Genomic DNA, 22,999 nt, shown 5'->3' on the forward strand with positions numbered 1-22,999 from the left:
AAATCAAATACGAGTATTTATATCTTTATTATCACGGCTTATCTGTTCCTGATAGAAGAGTTTCAACAGGGTTAACTCATAGGTATGAAAACTTCTCAAGATAGACACCCAAGTCCTAGCTGCACGAAGTGTGTTTATGAATGAGGCAAGCTCAAGGTCCTCCTTGTCTTTTGTTTCCAAATGCTCCTAATCGGGTGATCCAGGTAACACAGTAGAGAGAATTGTGGTCCACTGCGGCAACAACCAGGACTTCCAGGATTGGCTGGAGCATCTGTACAGGCTGATCAGAGGACCTGCCTCTTGCAGTTCATTATCCAAAACATCATCGTCATCTTGTAGTGCTCACTCCGTAAGTAGCGTGTCTGTCCTGTCCAGGGATTATTGAGTCTCTTGTCAAATCCTGCCTACTGAGGACTTACAAGAGTGGTGAGCATGCCCTTAGCCTTTGGATAGTTTGGATTTGTAGGATTAGAAGTACAGTCAAACCTCATTAATTCTGCTTTCTTGTTATGGGGGAGGCCTATCCCAATTAACACAGAGTTTGAGATATGCAGCCTTATTTGACAGTTATACTCCAACTGAACTGCTAGCAGAGTTTTTCTAACCAGAAGTCCTGCTAAGATGTTTTAGTGATAAACAGGATGTATTTTACTTAGCAACCGTTATGCTCATCAGTGCTTCGGCTCCAATCCTTTGGCCACCTGATGCGCCGAGCCAACTCATTGGGAAAGACCCTGATGCTGAGAGAGATTGAAGGCAAAAGGAGAAGGGGGTGACAGAAGATGAGACGGTTAGATAGCATCACTGACTCAATGGACATGAATCTGCACAAACTCCGGAAGATAGCGGAGGACAGAGAAGCCTGGGGTGCTTCAATCCATGGGGTCGCAAAGAGTCAGACACAACTTAGCAACTGAACAACAACAGCGTGCTTGTACTGATAATGTGCTAAGGCAAAAGAGATAGTTTACCCTCTTAAGTACTGAAACATCTCCATGCAATCCCATCTATGCTATCACATTTCTTCATTAACCTTTAAGGGTAAACTTTGAGAGCTGCCTCCTTCTGCTTTATCACAGAGTTCACAGAATTTGAATTGATGAGATTTTACTGTACTTGCTGAGTGAGACTGAAGATGTGCTGTGTCGTCTGTTAACATTCAAACCTGTGATGCCCAAATTCCAGTTTTGAGCATAGTGTGTTGTGAGAAGAAAAAGGGCTTTTGGCATCAGATCTGGGTTCAAATCTTGACTTTGCCGATTGCTGACTGGTTACTTCGCTTTGCTAAAGTTTGCCTTCAGCTTTTCTGAAAATAACCTATGTAAGCACCTAATTGAGTGCCAAACACATAACTGAACTCATTAAATGTTGACTGTTATTCCACTTTCCTCCCTTTCAGGGGAAAAAGAAAACATCTGACTTGAATGAAATTGCAGGACAGAGGGAGGGCAGGCTCATGGGATGTGGAGTCATTGTTGTGCTGTTCCTTTGAGGGCCCAGGTCTTGACTGGAGAATGCCAGTTCTCCAACTGGAGACTTGTTTTCCCATCTTTTCCTTTCTGGGCCTGGCTTTTCAGATCCAACCAAGCTATTGCTGTTCTTTCAGTGTGTGGCCCAGGGTTGGGTTCATATGGCCAATTGCTACCATCTCATCAGCCATTTTCCCAGTCTTTTAGCTCTACTGGACAGCCCCGAGGACCCTTGGAGCCTCCTCAAATTATAAAACCGTGGAGCTTAAGTTGTCTACGACCTGCACCTCCACTTAGACCATCAGCAGCACTAGGTTATAAAGAGGTAATTTTGCTACATATGGTATAAAATGCTTCTGACAAGCTGATTTTGTAGCTTATTAAAAATAGTTCTGTGGGGATGTGCTAGAATTGATGGTAGGTGATACAGTCAGTCAGTCTTGAGTTGCCAGACTCAGTGATTTTTTTTTTTAATTTCTTAATTTTTCATTTCCCCATTGTCCATCTACACATATATCTTAAATACCCACAGGCTTTCTGTGCACTGCCTGAGTTTCTCCAGTCTCCTCCTGAAGGGCCCCTGGTTTGCCTTTATGATGATATGATAATTCTATAAATTGGTCATGATGTACACACATCTCAAACAAAAGTTGCTTCATTAGCGTGGAATTGCTAACCAAGCAGACCCAGTTCTGCATTTTTAATCATTTTGATCTATGAAACCAAATCTGGGACCAAACCCTGGGTCTGAACTATGAAAGTCTGAATTATTTGCTGCAGTTGGAAAGAAAGAATTTAATGAAAGGAATGTCTTTAAAAAAGAGGCTTCTAAGCAACAAGCCTAGAGGACATTTGATATTTGGGTAGAATGGGGATTTCAAGTTGTTTTTTTTTTTTTCTTGTCTCGAAGTTGCAGTCAGGAAATGCCAGTCACTATCTTCTGAAACTGTGTGGAGTGTTACCTTTTCCATCCAAACTTTTTTTTTCCCTAGCATGGTTCTCATCATTTCAGCTTTCAGAAAAGATCCTCATTTATTAGCAACTGTTCTTTAAATAGGTATTAACGCATGAAGATTTAAGTTTGTGACAGTTATGAGATGTGTCTTAGAATTACGGTGCCAAGGCAGCATATGTTTTTGTACCAAATGTGTGTTTTTGATGCGTAACACAGACTTAGCTCAGTTTTGAGTTTGTTTTGATTTAAAACACCATGCCATTGTTTCACTTGTTGCCTCCAATGCTTAGTGCAGTAAAAGTAGAACAATGTTTGGATACAAGAGGATTTTTTGATCTTTTCAACCTGACATGATAGGAAAATAATCCTTGAGCTGAATCTTTATTATGTACCTCTATTCAGAATTTGGCCAGAAAACAGCCCCAGAGATTGGCTTTGGAAATTGATCGGTGATTCCTGCAATCATCCAATTTTCTCCTCTGATTACCTTAACCAGGAGTGCCACTTCATAGTTACCTAAGTCCCCTTTTTAATGATGGATATTTTGTAATTGTCAGTTACTAAATTCAAATTAAGGTGAGCTTTGAAGTGTAAAGTTGACTTAATCCTTCACAGAACTAATCCATTAAAACTAAGGCATGATCACTTTGTTTCTGCTGGGAGAAGTGAGTTATTAATATGTTCTTACTATATAGTGTGTATTTCAGTAATTTTCAGCATTTGTAATTCTTCACAGAACTGTATTCCTTGGGCTTTTGCATGACGATATTGCATCTGAAACTAATGTGGGAAACATGATGATATTTTCCCTGTGTAATTTATGATAACACTAACATTTCAAATGTTGTTTTAGAATTATTGATAAATGGATTTGGTCACTATAACCATCGACCTCTCACGCTCATCTTCTCTTTCTTTACATATTCACTTTAGAGGATGTCTTATATCTTAAAGGTAAGGGTAGAACAATATCTTTGGTGTACAGTGACATCATTTAATGCTGTGCTGTAATCTTTGATGAATGAAGCTTTCCTTTATGCTTGTTTTGTCCCTTTTTACAATTGGTAGCTAAAATATGAAGATACATTTCTGACATGTAAGTACTTTCTTCAAAAAAGTAGGCTCTTGGGAAATATGAACAAAAATGAAAAACTACGTGTGACTAAAGTAACAGGGAAAATAGAAACAGCATGTAAAATGTCTGTTTTCCATGGGCTTTTTTTTTTCACTATTTCTATTTTTCCTGTTATTTTTGTCACATGTGAGTTTTTCATGTCTATCTGCTTTCTAAGGACATCACTGAGGCTAATAGGAAGAAATTAAATTCTTTGTCGTATTTATTTTTAAGGTAGCAGTTGTTATCCATTCATCCTGTATATACATAGCATGGAAGGTTGAAATAAGATGATCACTGTTTACTCGGATACTTAATGAGCACTTTTTAGACTTTCTGGTTATTCATATGGCAAATCCAACAATTCATATATCTTTTATCTGCTAATTAAAAATATGCCTTGCTTGGCTGTTGGTACATTACGTGTAACCCCACATTATTTATCAGGAAATCTTTCATTTGGCTATTCTCTCTGAATACAGGGAATGTACTTAGTCTCTCTGCCTTAATTTTCCTGTCTGGCCAGTGGAAGTTGATATTCTTCTTTGTGGGACTGTTGCTAAGGAGAATTTATTAGTTTTGAAGCTCTTTGAAAAGTGGTCTATACCCCACTAAGAGTTATCATTGATATTTCATTCCCTTAAAACTGTATCAGTGGGAAGTATAAACCCAGTTAGGAGTAGTGTTATTTCTCTAGGAATGGCATCCATCACCATCTCTCCAGATTGTGCCCTAAAGGCACTTTGCCTCCTGCATCTGCAGTTGGCCCATGCCATTCTTGGAGCCACTTTTACTGTGTCTAGCATTAAATTTTTATTCCCTCCTAAGTGAAACTGTAAAAATCAGAGAGCCATTCTACTTAATTTCATTTGCTCTTTTTAAATTTTTTTTTCGGGGGGTGGGAGGGGCGAGAACCTTAATTCATGAAGAAATCTCTACCCTTATAGGAGTCTAGTAAAAGCCCCAAAACGATGAAGAAGTTTCTTCATAAAAGAAAGACTGAAAGAAAACCATCAGAGGAGGAGTATGTCATCCGGAAAAGTATGTATGTGTTTTTTATTTTTCGAAAGTTGATTATAGATGAGGAATTTTTTGAAAGCAGAAGATTTGAGCAGTATGTTCTCAGCGTCATCTTTCCCATAGGGAAAAACGCATGTGAAGGCTTAGCCTCCTCTAAGACTTTGGAATAAGCTGTCTCCGGCTGCTTTTCACCTGTATGGTTTTCGTGTTGACTGTTCGGCCTTACCTGGTTTAGAAATACTAAAGGGACCTATTTGCAGTGGATACTTTTTTTCCGTTCTTAGTTTCTGAATGCCTGAGATATTTGCCTTTACTGAGACTCACTCAATAGACCTGAAGGGAGTTTAATGTTCAGTGATGTTCTCAGTTAGTCAAGGAATCTGCCTGCTGTCATATAGAAACAGGGCTGGATTTAGAGACAGACTGCAAAGTCGGTCAGCCAGTGGGTACATACACATTTGCCTCTGCTGCTGGGAACAAGGCACTCTGGGACACATATGAAGGAGTAAGTGACGCTTCCTAAATGGGTGACAGAGCTGTGCGTATCAGTCAGAGATAGTCTGGATAAACCTTTGCTAGACTTTAGCTTCTGTATCCCCCATCCCCCACCCCACTCCTAGGTCTGTGCACATGAGTGTGTTAATAGTCACTTCTAGGATGAGTTGGAGGGGCTTGGAGAGGAGAGGGAGAATCAATGACTAGCCTGGCTGGTTGGGGAAAAAATGTGTTATGTTACTGGTGGAAAGCTTCCTTAGAGAAGGTGAGCCTTGAAATTTGATGGAGAGGAAGGGTGTGGTGTGTCAGCTAAGAACTGAGGCCAGCGCCAAGCCCAGTGCTGGCCCTGAAGCCTCTGAGACACTTGGGAGACCCTCTAATTTAGTGTTCCGAGTGGCTTCCAGAGCAGACCACTCTCGGTGCTGATCTCACTGGTGCTGACCGCAGAGCTCCTCGGTCACTCTTGCTCCACCATGACAGCTGGTCAGCTTTTCTCTCCTGCCTTGCATGAACACCATTGGTCAGAGAAGCCAGTGCCCAGCACCCACGTGCATCATTTCAAGGGTCCAGAGGTGTGTATCTCTGTGAAAAGTCACAATTCATTACATTTGACAGGTACGGCTGCTCTGGAAGAAGATGCTCAGATTCTGAAGGTGATTGAAGCCTACTGTACCAGCGCAAGCTTTCCACAAGGCCATGGCTCAAGTAGGTCCCCCCAGCCACTTTCTCTAATGAGTGATGTTTCTTCGCTACTGCTCACTGCCTCTTGGAAAAAGAGCAAAGCAACCCAGATGGGCTGCAGGGTGTGGAAAGCAGGTGACTTGAAGCAGAGGAGTGGGTACAAGGCTGCATCTTTCAGATAAGCTGGTTTTAGCTACCAAGCGGTTTGTTTACCCACTATTTCTTTTCACCCAGAGAGAAAGAGAGATGCAAGAATAAAAAAAAGTTGGAGGTGATAGAAATGAAAAAAAAAAATTTTTTTTTAAGTCAATTTCCTTTGAAGTACACAAATACCTTCACCAACACTAGTTAGGAATTAAAGAGCCCAAAGGGTTCCTGTGTCTGTGAACTGATGCTAATCTCTTCTTATAGGCAGATTTGGAAAGGAAGTCAAAATATTATCTTTGATCAGCTGCATATTTAAGCAAACAGAGCTTCACCAAGCTCAAGTTTCAGAGTTGCTCTGAAAATCTGGAAATGTAGCTGCTTAGCAGGGCCTGTTCAGAGTGTCTACAATTTATCAGGGACCTATTAGCTGAGGGTATTTCCCCCAGCCTGAAAGGGAGATGATGTTTTCTGATTCTTCCTTGTGCTTTTATAAAAGACATGTCACATGGCTTATGTCCTTGGCCTTTCATTATTAGAGACATTAAGGATACCTGGTGTCAGGGTCTTGCCTCTGCAGAAGCCATGAGGTCTCCCTAAGGCTCCACTGGGACAGCCACTGAGCCCATGCTTGAGCGTGGGCAGGGCTTCCTCAGTGAACCACCCTGAGGGGTGCTGTCAAAGTGACATGTCTCTAAGGGCATCATGGGAAAAGCATTCTATGTGGACTTTGATACATTTGACCTTGAAGGGGAGAGTGTCACACCGTGTGCTTCTCAGACGCAACCTGGCTGCAGCTTTGGGCATGCCTAGCCCTAATAACAAGATTCCAGGAGCCAGGAAAGGCAAGTGAGAGAAGTTTTTATCATAGAAACCAGGAAAGAGAGGGACACAAGGAGACACTAGAAGCAGCAGCCCTCCTATGATATCTGACCTCACCTCCTGCCTCCTCCTGTCTTCACTCTGATAGACACAGGAAATTTGCTCAGAGGTGCAGGCAGGCATTCTGGCCTCAAGAGTCACATTGTCTCTCCTCCTCCCTGGCCTCCCTTTTATGTGTGGAAAGTGTCTAGCACAGTGCGTGGCACACAGTAAGCCATTTAGCATCATGGTGTCATGGTGACCGACACCATACATCCCTCTCCAGCCAAAAGTCCTGCTCCCCTAAAACTGATCCCTACTGTTTCTTGCTGCATCCAGCTGGTTGGTCAGTCAGCCAGTCTGCTACCCACTTATTAAGCATCTACGAAGTCCTGGGCCCTGCAGAAGACAGAGACAGATCCCCTTCGAGGAAAGCATGGAGATTGAGTGAAGGCAGTGAGTGTTCAGAAGTTGAAGGGAATTGGCTCAGAAGAGAGGAAGCCAGTGGCTCAAGGAGACAGAAGATTTAGGGATCTAGCTCTCAGAGGAAGGATACAGAAGGGAGGCGGAGGTTGGAGGTGCAGGAGAGCTGTCTGGTCAGGTCCCATGGCTGCTCTGTCACCTTCTCCATCCCAGAGCAGGGAGATGGTGAGCAGACAGTGGTCAGGACGCCTGCATCTTTGCAGCTGTTGTGATCATCTCCCCACCCACACTCTACCCTTGATCAAAATAGTCTCCACTGACTCTGCGTCACCCTGTAAGGTGGAGAACAAATGGGGTGAATGATGCTTCTGAAGACTTTTTAAGCATGTTGCATCCCCATGTAGTGCTATGTTCTGCATGATTTTTACTAAAATACAAAACACACAGAGTGTGGTGTGCCATTCCCCAGAGATGGACAGGGAGGAATGGTTGCTGGCCAGCTCTTTGCTTTGGAGGAGGCAGAACAGGAAAGGAGGGAGCCTTGGTTGAGGATAATCTCACAGCAGCCTTTTCACATTGTTTCTGGATACAAAATGTGCCCCTGCCCCCAGGGCTGAAACAATGTATTCGGCCATTTCATTTCTCATGTCAGAAAGATTTCGTCAGAAAATGTGACTGCTCTTGGGGTGCCAGTCAGCCAGATGCCGTCAACAAAGACCCCTCAAAAACAATCGTAGAAAGGAACAAACCCCCAGTAAATAGTCTCCTCTAGTAATCCCCCTCCTCTGCCTCTGGCTACCCTTGTCTGTAGGTGCTCGCAAAGATTCCGTTCCCCAAGTCTTACTCCCCGAGGAGGAGAAACTCATCGTTGAAGAAACCAGAAGCAACGGCCAGACCATCATTGAAGAAAAGTGAGTAGAGCTGGCTAAACCTTTTCTGGTATTTCCAGGGGCTGGAAAGAAGGTTCCGGCAGACCAAGCTAGCACTGAAGGGCAGACCCTCCTCATCAGAGCATGAGGCCCTCTTGGTTGATCGTACAGTTGGGAGCCCAGGGAGGGCTGCTCCCACAACAAAGGGAAGGAGAAAGGAGAGGCAGAGGCGGCAGCCAGCTCCCCGGACAGGAAGGGACTTCAGGGTAGAAAGGAATACTGCTCCAGATGGGTTTGGGAGGCATTGGGAAGGCCACAGCCCCAATTCCTCAGCCCATGGCAATGCCCCTCACATTTATGGGCTCAGGCACTGGACTTTCAATACTTGACCTCATTTAAACTCCTAGAGCAATCCAGTGAGATACACCACCATTGAGATTCACCACCGTTACAGATGAGAAAATTGTACTTCAAGAAAGTTATGTCCTTGACCTACCTTTGCACAGTAATGAGGGTGACCTACCAGGGGAAAATCAGGTTAAATACTTGTTTAAACTTGAGTCATTTCTGAAGTCAGGCCTAAATTTGCATAGGACAGCTTTTTTCATAGCACTTGGCACCGTCAATATATTTTTCCATCTGGTGTATGAAGTGATACGGCCAAATGGTAAAGCACTTGGGCTCAAGAGAAGAACAGCCCTGGTTCAAGTCCAGATTCTGGTACTTGTTAGCTGTGTGACCTGGGACAAGTTCCTTCCCTTCTCTCTGCCTCAGTTTCCTCATCTATAAACTGGATGTGATAATAATACTTTCAGGGTTGTTGTGAGGTTAAATGGAATAAGAAGTAAAAGGCTCAGCACATGATAATCACTCAATAAGTGATGATCATATAGTAATAGTTATTTACTCAATAGTAATAGTTAATAACTGGTTGCCCAAGGTTAGAGGACTGGTAAGTTGTAGAATAAGTGGAACTCTGATCTCCAGAGTCCTCGTCCAGGGAGAGAGAGTGAGAGAGAAAATGACTCTTCTATAACTCAGCCAAGGTGCTTTATCCCTTTTGGAATATGTGGAATCTTCTAGAAATAATGCCCTGACTTTGTGTCACGTATGCTGGTGAGAAGGGCAATGTGCTCGTGCAGATACTATAGGCTAGGCAGGGCCTGGTGCCACCTCTCATTACAGAATGTCAGGTGATGCACCTTCCTTCCCCCAAGGGAGAACTCAAAACCTTACAAGCAGCCCTAGTCTCTTCTTTTTCTTTTACTTTTTTCTTTTTAAAAATTGAAGTAGAGTTGATATACAATAACATATAAGTTGGACTTCCCTGGTAGCTCAGATGGTAAAGTGTCTGCCTACAATGTGGGAGACCCAGGTTCGATCCCTAGGTCGGGAAGATCCCCTGGAGGAGGAAATGGCAACCCACTCCAGTACTGTTGCCTGGAAAATCTCATGGACAGAGGATCCTGGTAGGCTACAGTCCATGGGGTCACAAAGAGTCGGACATGACTGAGCGAATATATAAGTTACAGGTGTACAATATACTAGTCGCTTTTTCCGTACTCACCCAAGCTGGGGAGTGAGCAGTGGAGGAGAGAGGTAATAGAAAAAGTGTGGTGACTCGGCATTGGAATGAGCTGGTGTGATGGTGGTTGTTAGCCCATAAAAATGAGGGACACAGGGGCCATTCATAGTAGCATGTCTCCCCAGAAAGGTCTGCTGGAAAGGTCACTGGTTTTCAGAAACTGTATTTCTATAAAGTTGCTTTTCTTCTTAAGTATCACTACTTCGATGCCAACTATTAATCTCTAAACTTTATGTTCTAGGAGCCTTGTCGATACTGTCTATGCCTTGAAGGATGAGGTCAAAGAGCTGAAACAGGTAATGAAATTTCTCAGATCCTAACAAGCCTGCTCCCTCTTCCCTGCCACACATGGGTAAACACCCTCAGGAGAAAGCCAGGAACAAGGTGGTGAGGTGGGGATTTCCCTTGTGTCATCCAGGTGAGTTTTGTCGATTTTACCATGTGGCCTTGGATTTCAATTTCTGAGGCTTGCTTATATACCTATTTAGCGTTTAAAATAGGGTTCCAAACTTGGTTACAATTTTCGTGTTACCTGACATTTGCAAACAGAATTTAAAAAAAGATAAGTCATTCATGGGACTTCCCTGGTGGCTCAGACGTTAAAACGTCTGTCTACAATGCGAGAGACCTGGGTTCAATCCCTGGGTAGGGAAGATTCCCTGGAGAAGGAAATGGCAACCCACTCCTGTACTCTTGCCTGGAAAATCCCATGGACGGAGGAGCTTGGTGCAGACTACTGTCCATGGGGTCGCAAAGAGTTGGGCACAACTGAGCGACTTCATGTAAATAGAACCAATAAGTCATGAATTGTGGGCTCCTCTGGCACTCTTCCTTGAGTTTGAGGACTGCCTGTACTTGGTGATGGGGTAAAGGCTAGATTGTAAGGAGAGAGACCAGAAGCTGGAAGATCACTTAGGAGGCTATTACAGAACTTGAGGTGAGACGTGATGAAGTCCTGAGCTGAGGAGAGAGAGCCACTGAGGCTGCAGAGGAGGGACATGGGAGTAAAGGAGGTATATAGCCGAGTTAGAGCCTGCGGAAAATGGTGCTGTGATGTGGGAGTTAAGAAAGACTCAGAGGGCTCCCCTGGTGGCTCAGTGGTAGAGTTCACCTGCCAGTGCAGGAGACATGGGTTTGATCCCTGACCCAGGAAGATCCCACATGGCCCAGCGTAGCGAGGCCTGTGCACCACGGCTATTGAGCCGGTGCTGTAGAGCCCATGTGCCACAGCTACTGAAGCCCGCATGCCTAGAGCCCATGCTCTGCAACGAAAGAAGCCACTGCAATGAGAAACCTGTGCACCACCACTGGAGAGGGCCCCCCCCTCCAAAACTAGAGTAAAGCCTGTGCAGCAATGGAGACTCAGCACAGCCAAAAATAAATAAATAAAATTATTTAAAAAAGAGAAAGAAGACAGAGATGGCAGATGAAACTTTTTCATCTGGGTATATACTTTGATATGGTGGTATCCTTCCTGAAAATCAGAAACTACAGGAGGAAGAGATGTTTGGATGATGGGGGAGATACTGGGTTCACTTTAGAACATAATGAACTTGAGGGCCTTATAACAAGTGTAGGCAGAAATATCAAGTTTGCCCTGGGGACTGCGGACCTGGTGCTCCTGAGCTGAGCTGAGGTCAGTGCCAGAGAGAATTGGGGTGGCCTCTTCATAGATACTTGAGTTGAAAGAAAAGAAACAGTAAGTGAAAAGAGTGAGTCAGAAGAGGGCCCAGGCCAGAGCCCTAGAGAATACTTGTCTTGATATTCCAGGGGTTGGTCAGTGAGAAGTAGAATAATCCAGAAGCTGCTGAGGGAGAGGAGTTTGAGGAGGGAGAGTGTCCTCAGTGGTGAAGGCTGCTAGGAGGTTGAGCATGAGGAGCCCTGTGGCAGGGACTGTTTGTTTGGTAACCAATCAGCCTTTTCCCATCGTAGGAGAATAAAAGAATGAAGCAATGCCTGGAGGAAGAGTTGAAATCAAGAAGGGACCTAGAGAAGCTGGTCCGGAGGCTGTTGAAGCAAACTGATGAGTGTATTCGGGCCGAGTCCAGTAGCAAGACCTCCATCCTCCCATAACCATCACTGTGCGGCTGGCAGAGGGTGCCTGTAGGGTGTCAGGAAATGTCCAGCTGAGTGATCTGACTCAGTTTGCTAACTTCTCTGGTTTTTAGTTCATATCTTAGTCTGTGTGTGTGTGTGTGTGTGTGTATGTGTGTGTATGTGGATGAGTGTTTGTGGTTGTTTGGTTATTGATTGGTTGTTTATTTTTTGACAGGAGTAAAAAAGCAAGAGGGGGTGGGAGAAGTCTCCCCAGAGTCTTTTCCATCAGTAAGCAAAGGGAAGCTATTGTAGGCAGATGACTCACAGGGTCTTCAGATGGCCTTCAATTCATAGTGCCTCTTTACCAGCCATTATCCTTGGGTCACTCTTGTTGGGCTGGCTGCTCTCCCCAAGTGGCTGGCCACAGCTTATTAAAATGTGAACTTGACTTTCCCCTTAATGCTTCCCTCTACCTGGCAGCCCCTCAGTACCTAATTTACTGAAGGCAACATTTCTGGAACTCTGACTGGGGAAGGTGAAAGGCAAATATGTTTGCCCAGTGATCCAGCTGCCCTTCCCTGACACAGCCTGTGCCACCCTCAATACCCGCTTTTTAAAATGACTACCCTGTGTTGTCTATAAGACCAAGAAAACTGTAGTACCCTTTCTCCTTTCATGTTGGTTTATGTTTCCATTCTGTGGGGCAGAAGCTCTGGTCACCCATGCCAACACCAAATCTATTAGCAACCTGCACTGGAGCATCTTCCCCTCAGTAGCCGACTTGCCCATCTCTTGCCAGTGCATGCTAGGTTTTGTCCCTGGCCTTCTGCCTTGTGTAGAAGTTTTCTATTTCCCCAGTGCTTTAAGCCAACCATCCCAATCAGTGTGTAAACTGGTTTGTGTGTGCTTTTGCTTTTTAAAAATATGGACTGTGAGCAGTTCCTTTTATCTACATCACATACTCAAGTTGCAACTTCTCATCCTTCAGTCTACACTGAGGTGATGTGGCGCCCTAGCAGACAGCTTTAATTCCCTTGATTGTCCTCCCATATATGCTGTGAGATGCTGTAATAGTCATCAGCCTCTTTGAGTAGGACTCTAAGCATGATTTGCAGATATGTGCTGTTGGGCCAGTTTGTACAGCTGGAAGGAAAGGGCCCCTCTAGTAGCTGTGTGCTGGTTCCTAGCAAAGCTGATTATTTGGAACTGGTTTACTCAAGTTGTTCATTGAATCAAACCCTTGCTGAGGGTTTCTAATATCTGAGAAATTAGAACTGTGATAAACCAGGTATAGAAGGCAGTCATGACAGAGCAGCACACATCCAAATCCAGCACAGTTGAAAGTTGCAACCTGCCACTGTCTCTCCCAAAGAGAGGCAATTTGACCAGATGGGGGAGATCGCTGGAAAGAGAGGTCAAGGACCAATGGACAGATCAAAGTTGTCTCCCAGATACGTTCAGTAGGTACCTATAAATATGGGTTTTGCAAATGTTGTTTAGAAACCAAACTTGAACTCCCCAGCTTGCTAAGCCCTTTTCCTTTTTAGTACAGGGTGGGGAGGGGTCTCAACTCCCATAGCTACTTGTTATGGGGCTGTTGACTGCTTGCCACATGGCAGAAATTACATCATCCACAGGAAATGGACTTTTCCTGCAGACCAATCTCAGCCAACCACACACAGCCGTCTTTGGAAGCTGAAGACCAAAGAAGACTTCTTGGAATGGCTGTGTTCTGTTTTTAGCCCAATGATTTAGAGATGCCATCCTTCACTTCCAGAAGAAAAACAATAACAACAACACAGATCGTAGCATCTGCCCTGTCTGTGGTTAGTCAATGGCTTGCAATAAATGTGCAAACGATATCTGTAGGAAACATTTTTTGTGATTACAAATACTTTAGTTGATAAGGTATATAGGATTGCTTAAAATATTGACAGGTCTTTATTTTAAAGTGACGTGTCCATATGCATGTTTTGGGGGTGTGGCCCTTCTGATGAGAGGCCCTGGGTACTCTGGGTAATGTAGTTTTTGCAGAGTGGTGTCCACGCTCACACTCAACAATCCTATACAGGAAATGAAGCCATGTTAGCCTGACAGCAGTGTCTCCATAGTTGTGTTGTTTACAATACTCTATAAATGGGTCCCTGTAACCCTGTAGTTAAACTGCTACCCTTCGAGGCCTTTCAGTTCCTCTTCTGTCATGTCCCTTCTTACACAAGCTCAAATTTTCTAACTTGTTTTTATTTTGAAGACTTTTAAAATGGACATTTTCAATAAATAAGAATGACAATGCTTTATAAAATAAGTCCTGTGTTTCTTTTTCTTTTCTTTCTTTTATTTATTTATTTTGCTAGCTGGTGTGTGGAAAGATTTCTCATGCTGTGTCAGCTTCCTTTCCTGTTTCCCTCATTAGTTATCCATGCTCATCAGGCCCCTGAACTAGCTTCTATCTTTTTCACTCAGGGCAGATGATATTTGTTCCCCACTTCGCAGAGATAATATGTCTCTTGAGGGAGAACCTCCCTTAACTTCACCACCCCTCTCCTCCTGGCCCCAAACTATAAACTGTCTGTACCTCTTCTTGCCGTTTTTCTTCAATATTAGAGATAGAGATATTCACTTTCCTCTTCAAACTTATCCCTTGATCTTCAGTCTTGTTTCCATCTCTCTCTGTATATTTAGCAGGATTTTGCCAATTTTGCTCTATTTTGACCACAGTTGGAATGACCGTTTCAGCAGTCAGGGTGAAAATATTTGCTCCCAAACAAGATAGCTGCACTGGGTATTATTGGTTGCTACTCAGCATCCATTCCTCCCCTTACTTTACCCCAAGGCTGAAAAATAACTATCTCAGACTCCCTTGCAGCTAGGATTCTGGATATAATGTGGGTTCTGATACATTTTCAGTTCTGCCAATGAGATGCCTTTGCACAAGGTTGAAAGGCTTCAGTTAGGCAGAGCCTCTCTTCCCCGGGGCTTGGTGGCTGGCAGGGAGATCCAAGGACACGTCTGTGGCTTCTGTACTACATTCTGTACTCACAGCTTTGTGAGTGACAGACTGTAGCAGCAGCCATATCCCCTGAAACTAGATTTGGATCATGACCACTGTGCTATGACCTTGACAGCCATTAGTCTAATGGAAGCCCCCTGACTTCCACTTCTGTAGTCATCAATTTTATAGGCACCTGATACTACTTTTCTGCTTGAGATCGCTTCAGTGGTTTATGTTTCCTACACTGAAGCAATAGCTATAACACCATACCTCCTGTGTGTTAGACTCAGCACTGTTTTACATGGTTAAACTCCTATAACCCTCAAAACAACCCTATTAGGTATTCACTATTAATATCCCCGTCTTACAAGTGAAGAAAGGTACAGTGATTGAACAATATGCTAGTGTGTGTGGAGCAGGGATTTGAAACCCTGGTCTGTCTGCCTCTTGGATCCATGTTCTTTCTACCACATTGCCTCTTTTACACATGACACTTGCCAGGTTGGCTTCTACCTTGGCCATCTACTCTCCTGAAGTCACTGATGAGCTCTTATTGACGAATGCAAGGAGCACTTTTCAATATCCATCCTGACTTTTCTTCAGTATCTGATTCTTTGTTATTCAGTTGCTAAATCATCTCAACTCTTTGTGACCCTGTGAACTGCAGCATGCCAGGCTTCCCTGTCCTTCATTATCTCCTGGAGTGTGCTCACACTCATGTCCATTGATTCAGTGATGCTGTCTAACCATCTTATCCTATGTCATCCCCTTCTCCTCTTGCCTTCAACTTTTCCCAGCATCAGAGTCTTTTCCAGTGAGTCAGCCCTTCACATCAGGTGGCAAAGTATTGGAGCTTCAGCTTCAGCATCAGTCCTTCCAATGAATATGCAGGGTTGATTTCCTTTAGGATGGACTGGTTGGATCTCCTTGCAGTCCAAGGGACTCTCAAGAGTCTTCTCCAACACCACAGTTCAAAAGCATCAATTCTTTGGCACTCAGCCTTCTTTATGGTCCAGCTCTCACATCCGTACATGAGTACTGGGAAAACCAGAGCTTTCACTATGTTGACCTTTGTCCCTTGCCTCCTTGTTAAATCTCTACTTCCTTGGCTTTCATGATCCCAACTTTCCTGGCATTCATTCATCTTTCTGACCACCCCACAGTCTCCTTTGCTGAATCTGCCTCCTGCCTGCCCCATGAATGTGCTGATCCTTAATGCTCTTTTCCTCTCTCTCTTTCTATTGCCTCTTCTTGGACAATCTTGTCTATTCCTATAACTTCATTTATCAAAGTACAGATGACTCCCTTGTCCATATTTTTCCATCCTGACCTTTCTCCTGAGCTCCAGACCCGTGGAGGCAGCTACCTTGTGGACATCTCAGTTTGGATGTCCTACAGCACCTCAGAGTCAGCATGTCCCAAACTGGACCCCTCATTTGTAGTCCCAGATCTGCTCTTCCAGTGTTTCCTATCCCAATAAATGGCTTCCATGGCCACTTAGTTGCCCCAACCAGAAAAATAGGCGTTATCCTTCATTCCTTTCTCTCCCTCAACCCTGTATAAATGTATACATTAACCCTTTATACATATAGTCATCAAGTCTTACCATTTTTAACTCTGCAGTAGCCCCTGAATTTCTCTCCATCCTCCATTGCCTATTTCTGGTGCTAGTCATCTCTCCCTCAGATTCATGCATCTCTTTGCCTCTTGGTGTCTGGCCTCTTTAGTGCCAGTAGAATGATTATCTAAAAGATCTGACTATATCATTGATCTGTTTAAAAATGTGGTGTCTTGCCTCTACCACACTCAGTTAAGTTTGATCTCCTTGAATTTCTCTTAAGTCCCAAATATGCCATTTGTCCTGTCTAGAATCCCTTTCCCATCCCTGTACATCAAACAACTTCTTTCTTTTTCCATTTAGACTCAGGTCAAGTATCTGTATGAATTCATGATTTCCAAAATGCATATGCATATATATCTCTGCATGTGTATGTGTCCGTTTATGTACATGTAGTGTGTGTGTTTGTATGTATTAGGATTGCCAGATAAAATGCAAGATACCCAGTTAAATTGGAATTTCAGCTGTACATCAAATAATGTTTTGGTATATATCAGGTCCCAAATTTTGAATGGAATATATTTATACTAACTTTTTCAGTGTTTACCTGAAATCCAAATATGACTGGGTATCCTGAGTTTTTATTTGCTAAGGCTGACAGCTTTAGTGTGTATGTGCATATACATGTACATCTAAATGCCTACATTTCCTAGGAGAAGTGACATCTTAATACAATGGACACACCTAGTGCCCACAACTTGGTTTCTAAACACTATATTCTGCACTGAAAGGAAGAAGGGCTTCTTGGAGAAATGGCTGATTCTGCGTCTGAGGCAGGAAAGGTACAAAATGAGCCTGGAACGTCTTGTTCTGCCAGAAAGTGATGCTCAGAAATATGAGAGAGGCATGTGAGAAAGACCCAGGTGTGAACTTAAAGAGGCTCTTACTGGCCAAACTAGGGAGAATTTGAGCACCAAAATACAGTAATGAATTAGAAAACACTGGAAAGAGTAGAAATCTATGAGTCTATACCAATAAATAAATGGGGAGAAACGGAAGGTTCTTGTTTATAGTACCATGAGTATTGACTGGTAAACGAGAAAGGAACTCTGGAGTTGGAAAAATCCCCATTTTGCAGCCATCGTAGTAAAGACCAATTCAGGCCAAAATTACCATTGGATGCTAAACATAGAGGGAAACTTTGATGATGAGCAAATTACTTGCATGGTCTTTAAGTGTTTCCCCAAAGAGTGCTTACTAGCTGCAAGGTAGGAAATAGTAACTCTAGATAGAGTGGGGATATTGGACAGCACCTGAAGTGAGGGATCACAGTTTACGTCAACAATGAGAGGCCAATGACCATCACATGCCTCCAAATAGGACACCCGAGAAGAACACATCAGGTGTGTAGTTTTCCATCCAAAAAGCATAACCTGAATTTAACCATGGGGAAATATCAGACAAACTCAAAATAAGGAACAATCTTAGGGACTTCCCTCACGGTTTAGTGGTTAAGACTGTGCTTCCACTGCAGGGGGCAGAAGTTTCAGCCCTGTTTGGGGAACTAAGATCCCACATGCCGCAGAACCAAAAAAAAAAAAAAAAAAAAAAAAAGGGAACAAAAGAATTTAAGGAGCTCAGAGAGCTGTTTTTCTCTGCCAGGTAAGCACAAATGCTCTTCTAGATTGGGCTTCAGCATGTGCTGTTAGGCCAGTATATCAACATATTTTTTTCACATGAGGCCTGCTGTGAGCTGACTCCTCCTGCCTGCTCCCCAGAACCCTTTATTTGTCGTCACACATTTGCTTTTACACGATTCACTCTGTCTCTTGGGCCCTCCTTTCCTCCATGTGGTCCCTCTCCCCCAGCATCCCCTAAGGCTCGATCTGTGCCACATGTCCTGGAAAGCCTTTCCTGAAAGCCACCTTCCCCCACTTGTCCTAGTTACATGTCCTCCCCGTGTATCCCTTGTAACACTGATTCTGACCCATGTTGCAGCATTCACGGTGGGCTTTCAACGTTTGCACACCTGTGATGCAAAATTCTGTAAGCTACTTGACAGCAGAGACTGGGTCATATCCATTGCATGCAAAGCACAGAACCTATCATACCACTCACTGTTGGATGGGTGGGTGGATGGATAAAAAACCAAGTCTTTGGGACTTCCCTGGTGGTCACTTTCCAGTGCAGGGAGTGCAGGTTCAATCCTTGGTTGGGGAGCTAAGATCCCACATACCTTGTGACCAAAAAAAGCAAACATAAAACAGAAGCAATATTGTAACGAATTCAATAAAGACTTTGAAAATGGTCCACATTAAAAAAAAAAATCTTTCAAAAAATACACATCTTTAACTCATAGTAACAAGAAATGTGAATCAGATTGAAGTTGTGTTAAAGGTTTCATGTGGGCTTTCAAGAAATGGCAACCCATTCCAGTATTCTTGCCTGGAAAATTCCATGGACAGAGGAGCCTGGCGGGCTACAGCCTATGATGTCGAAAAGAGATGGACACACCCGAGCATGCATGCACAAACACACGCAATTACCATCAGAGAGGTACAGAAGATAAGTTCAGTGACCAAAATTATTGGGCTTTAAGTGGAGTTACATTAGCAGGGAAAATGTGATGGATAACTCAGTGGAACTCCAGGAATGAAGAATGGAAAGCAGCTATATATTTAAATGGTTTTCTTGAGAGTTGCTGAATTGCCTCTTAGGGTTACTCAGAGGAGTGTGGTATGGAAGGAGGAGGTTTTATTATTATTAATAATTTTATTGAAGTACAGACTTCCCTGACAGCTCAGTTGGTAAAGAATCTGCCTGCAATGCAGGAGACCCCAGTTCGATTCCTGGGTCAGGAAGATCCTCTGGAGAAGGGATAGTCTACCTGCTCCAGTATTCTTGGGCTTCCCTTATGGCTCAGCTGGTAAAGAATCCTCCTGCAATGTGGGAGACCTGGGTTCGATCCCTGGGTTGGGAAGATCCCCTGAAAAAGGGAAAGGCTACTCACTCCTGTATTCTGGCCTGGAAAATTCCATGGACTGTATAGTTCATGGGGCCGCAAAGAGTCGGACACGACTCAGTGACTTTCACTTCACAGTTGATTTACACTGTTGTGTTAGTCTCTGGTATATATGATTCAGTTATACATACATATGCATATTCTTTTTCATATTCTTTGCCATTATGGTTTATCACAGGATATTGACTATACTAATAGGTCCCTGTGCTACATAGTAGGACCTCATTTATTTTGGAAGGGGGAAGTTTATAAGCTGACATACTTTATATTGGGAATCAATGATTAAAAAAGAAAATCTTCCTAAATATCCTGAGGATGGAACTTGGAACTGCTTAAGACTACTGAAAAGTTTGGCAGCCCTCAGCCTCTGATTGTTAATCATTTTTGACAATGAAACTATAGGAAAGTCTTTGCTACACACAGACCTGCTCTAGTATTCGGCATATGTTCTTGTTCTAGACTTGCCTTTTTTTTTTTTTTTTTTTGCTTTCACTTTGCTTCAAATTGGGTGTGGTCTTTGGTTTACTACATGGCAAGGCCTTTCATGTGTACCTGGGCTGCTATTCACCTTGGTCTCGGAAGTTTCAAACATTTAAAGGCGCCATCCTGTCTACCTATGCCACTGGATGCAGGCTGGTGTGCTGGGGACCACATGGGGACCCCCTTTGGTGCTCTTTATAGGATGATCTGTTCCAGAGAGCAGACTCTGCTGGGGGCTTTCTGAGAATGGTCTCATCAAATCCTCATCAACTTTGCAAAGCAGGTATTTTTAGCATCTCCTCACTTTACAGATGAGGATACCGAGGCCCAGAGGAGATGAAATGAATTGTCTGTGGTGATGATATTGGAAAAACAGTGGAGCCTGGATTAAGACTGTCTCTGTCTGACTCCAGACTTAACCACTGCACTACACTGAGGATTTCCGGTATTTTTTAAAATGGAGATGTGCTTCACAGAGCAAAAGAAAAATAATGAAAATCATGTTCCCTTTTTGTGTCTCCAAAGTATTTCAGACTGCTCTAAAGGCCTAAGGCAGTGCAACTTCTAACAATGCGGTCAGGCCCTCTGGGAATAGTCAGATTCAACACAAAATGTCTTCCCTCCTAGAGCCCAGGAATCTATATGTTGTTTCTTTTTAACTGGGGCCCCTGTATTGATAGCTTGCCAGGGCACACTGTTCCTTTTGTAGACATTTGCTTCTTAGCAAGGAACACAGACAGTCCTGTTCATACTTTATTTTCTCTTTTTCTGAAAATAAAAATCACTGATCATTTCAAGCATTCCTCTCTCCATTCGTTAGCGAGAATGCGGAGTGATACATTTACAAAAATTAATTCAGTTTGATAATTTATGATCAGGATATTATTAATATAGGTAGATCAGAAATGGACCCAAGTCCTTGTCATTTACTCGAACAACTTTGAAAATATTACATGAAGTTTGTAACCAACATCATGGACTATCTTGCCAATGATCATGTACTATTTTGCAAAATATAATAAAAATATATTATCTATTTTTATTGACAGTATAATTTTCAGTCATTCTCTCCTCCCTGAGTATATTTTCATCCTATAGATATTTTTGATGTCATGAAGGTTTTTACAGTATGGCAAATTCTTGCTTTCACCAACACACAGAATTATTTCATGGACTCCTGGGTTGGAAGCAGCTACATGCACTAATTCACTGATTCCTTCCCACACAAAGAATAAAGAACCAATTCTGTGCCAGATCGTCAGTAGACACTGAAGTTACTGTCTTGGAAAAAGTCTTCCTTACTGTCACAGAGAAAGTCTTGGTCCCTAAGCAGCTCCCAACGTAGGAGGAAACACCTTAATCTTGTAAGTGCTGTGAGCCTCAGTGCAGGGGTCAGTGGGGAGGAAAATGGGGTCACAGGCAGAGAAAATTGCACTCCCATCTCCTAAGGCAGGAAAGCATTTGTAGCTTTGTGCAGAGGAGCTGAGGTTTGGCACTTACACTGGGACAGACATTGGCAGGATAAAAAAAATCAGTTCATTATTTTTGGTCTTTATTCTCAGGTTATTAAGAAGGAGCGGGGCGTGAGACTTCCCTGGTGGTCCAGTGGCTAAGACTTGGTGCTCCCAATACAGCGGCCTGGGTTCAATCCCTGGTCAGGGAACTAGATCCCACATGCTAGAACTAAGAGTTCAAATGCCAAAACTAAAGATCCTGTATGCTACAACTAAGACCAGGCATAGCCAAATAAATAAATTTTTTTTTAAAAAAAAGGAGGGGAGTGGTGGGCATCAGGATTGTATTTAAGAATTCCCTCTGGCTGCTGAATGATGGATGAGAAGGATGAATGGATGAGAGGGAGCAGGCGTGGAGGCAGGGAGTCTAGGATGCTGTTGTAACTTCCAGAAGACAGACGGCAGGAGTTCAGACTAAGATCCTGGCAGTAGAGATAGAAAAAAGTAGGTTAAGAACTATTTAAGAAATAAGGTTGACGTGTTGGGTTGGGGGAATGGGATGTGGGATTGAGTGCAGTGAGAGTTCAGGCCTGGTTGGTGGCTCAGGAAGCAGACTGGGTAAGGCTGTCCCGAGTGGAATGGGCCACACTAAAAGTGGGTCCCGTCGTGCAGGGTTAAGATCAAGGACTCCATATGGATACCTCGGATTTGACCCCTGGGCCCACTGTTTGGAAATGTGAGCAGAGGGGACACACTATGGAGGGCAGGTCAGGACCAAAGGCATGACATTAGTAGCCTGAAGGGGGTCATTCAACCCCTTAGCTGGGACAGATGACCCCCTGTGAACAGGTAGAACAGGAGGAAAACAGGAGGAGAACAGGAGGGGACGGGCCTTTGAGTTCTTGGCAAGGGTAAGGCTGACCTCAGGTGGAAGCCATCTGAGGGGTTGAAGGCACTTGGATTGTGAGGCTGACACTTAGGAGAAAGTTCTGGGCTGGGGCTGTGGGAGGTGGCATTTAGAGGACAGTAGGAAGCACGGCCGGAGAAGGCAATGGCACCCCACTCCAGTACTCTTGCCTGGAAAATCCCATGGATGGAGGAGCCTGGTGGGCTGCAGTCCATGGGGTCGCTAAGAGTCAGACACGACTGAAGCGACTTAGCAGCAGCAGCGGCAGCATCAGGAAGCACAGCAGCAGAGGAGATAACCTAGAAATTTTGAGGTTCTGTGTCTACAGCATTCCTTCTGATAACAGATTTTATTAGCCACTCAGTTCCTCTAGGTGGAGATAGCCTGGAACATCATGGTTTCCAAAGAAGAAGAAGGCAGGGTGAGGTTCAGGGACAAGGTTTCAATCAGAGGATGTGAGGGTAGAAAGGCCTGGACATGAATTCCCTTCTAATGACCCTCTTGCCCACCCAAGGCTGTGCTCCACAGTGGGTTCTCAGCAACCGTGAGGCGAGGACAGTCGTGGCCAGTATATTGTCTTCTCTTGGGACTGGGCCAAGCCTTCCCGTCAGCAAGATGGGGGCCTGGCCTCCGTGTGAGAAGATCATGACCAGGGTCTTCTTGCTGCCACAGCTGCTGCCCCTCTTCCTTCAAGTCTCCCATGTGAGAGTGACACTGTAGAAGGATCTTCACTCCGGAGGACAAGATAGCACTGTGGACATATCTCTGAACCTACAATGTCACCCAGGCTCAGACCAAACTTCTCTTGGAGAAAGTACACAAACCAGCAAGTTTGCCCAGCAACTCTTCAGCCTCATGTTAGAAATTCATGCTCTAAGGCCTTCTGAGTCACTCAGCCAAGAAGGGATTGTGCTGTCCAGAGGACCAAAAAGC

General features: G+C 43.8%; 1 protein-coding gene across 14 annotated transcripts in view; it reads left to right on the forward strand.

The window, feature by feature from the left end:
- Positions 1 to 13,955, forward strand: part of ARHGEF6 (Rac/Cdc42 guanine nucleotide exchange factor 6) — a 116,477-nt gene extending 102,522 nt beyond the window's left edge. For 7 of the 14 annotated variants that reach the window (XM_004022312.6, XM_012107262.5, XM_012107260.5 and 4 more), the window contains 8 exons: positions 204 to 349; positions 1,669 to 1,794; positions 3,358 to 3,378; positions 4,486 to 4,579; positions 5,669 to 5,758; positions 7,974 to 8,073; positions 9,858 to 9,912; positions 11,549 to 13,955. In XM_004022312.6, coding sequence (XP_004022361.3) covers positions 204 to 349; positions 1,669 to 1,794; positions 3,358 to 3,378; positions 4,486 to 4,579; positions 5,669 to 5,758; positions 7,974 to 8,073; positions 9,858 to 9,912; positions 11,549 to 11,689 — 773 coding nt within the window. In that variant the 3' untranslated portion in view covers positions 11,690 to 13,955. The remainder of the gene's footprint in view (positions 1 to 203; positions 350 to 1,668; positions 1,795 to 3,357; positions 3,379 to 4,485; positions 4,580 to 5,668; positions 5,759 to 7,973; positions 8,074 to 9,857; positions 9,913 to 11,548) is intronic. The other 7 variants (XM_012107256.5, XM_060408208.1, XM_060408209.1 and 4 more) reach the window with 3 other exon arrangements.
- Positions 13,956 to 22,999: the final 9,044 nt, after the last annotated feature.

Source organism: Ovis aries, chromosome X, assembly GCF_016772045.2.
Source record: "Ovis aries strain OAR_USU_Benz2616 breed Rambouillet chromosome X, ARS-UI_Ramb_v3.0, whole genome shotgun sequence".
Lineage (NCBI taxonomy): Eukaryota > Metazoa > Chordata > Mammalia > Artiodactyla > Bovidae > Ovis > Ovis aries.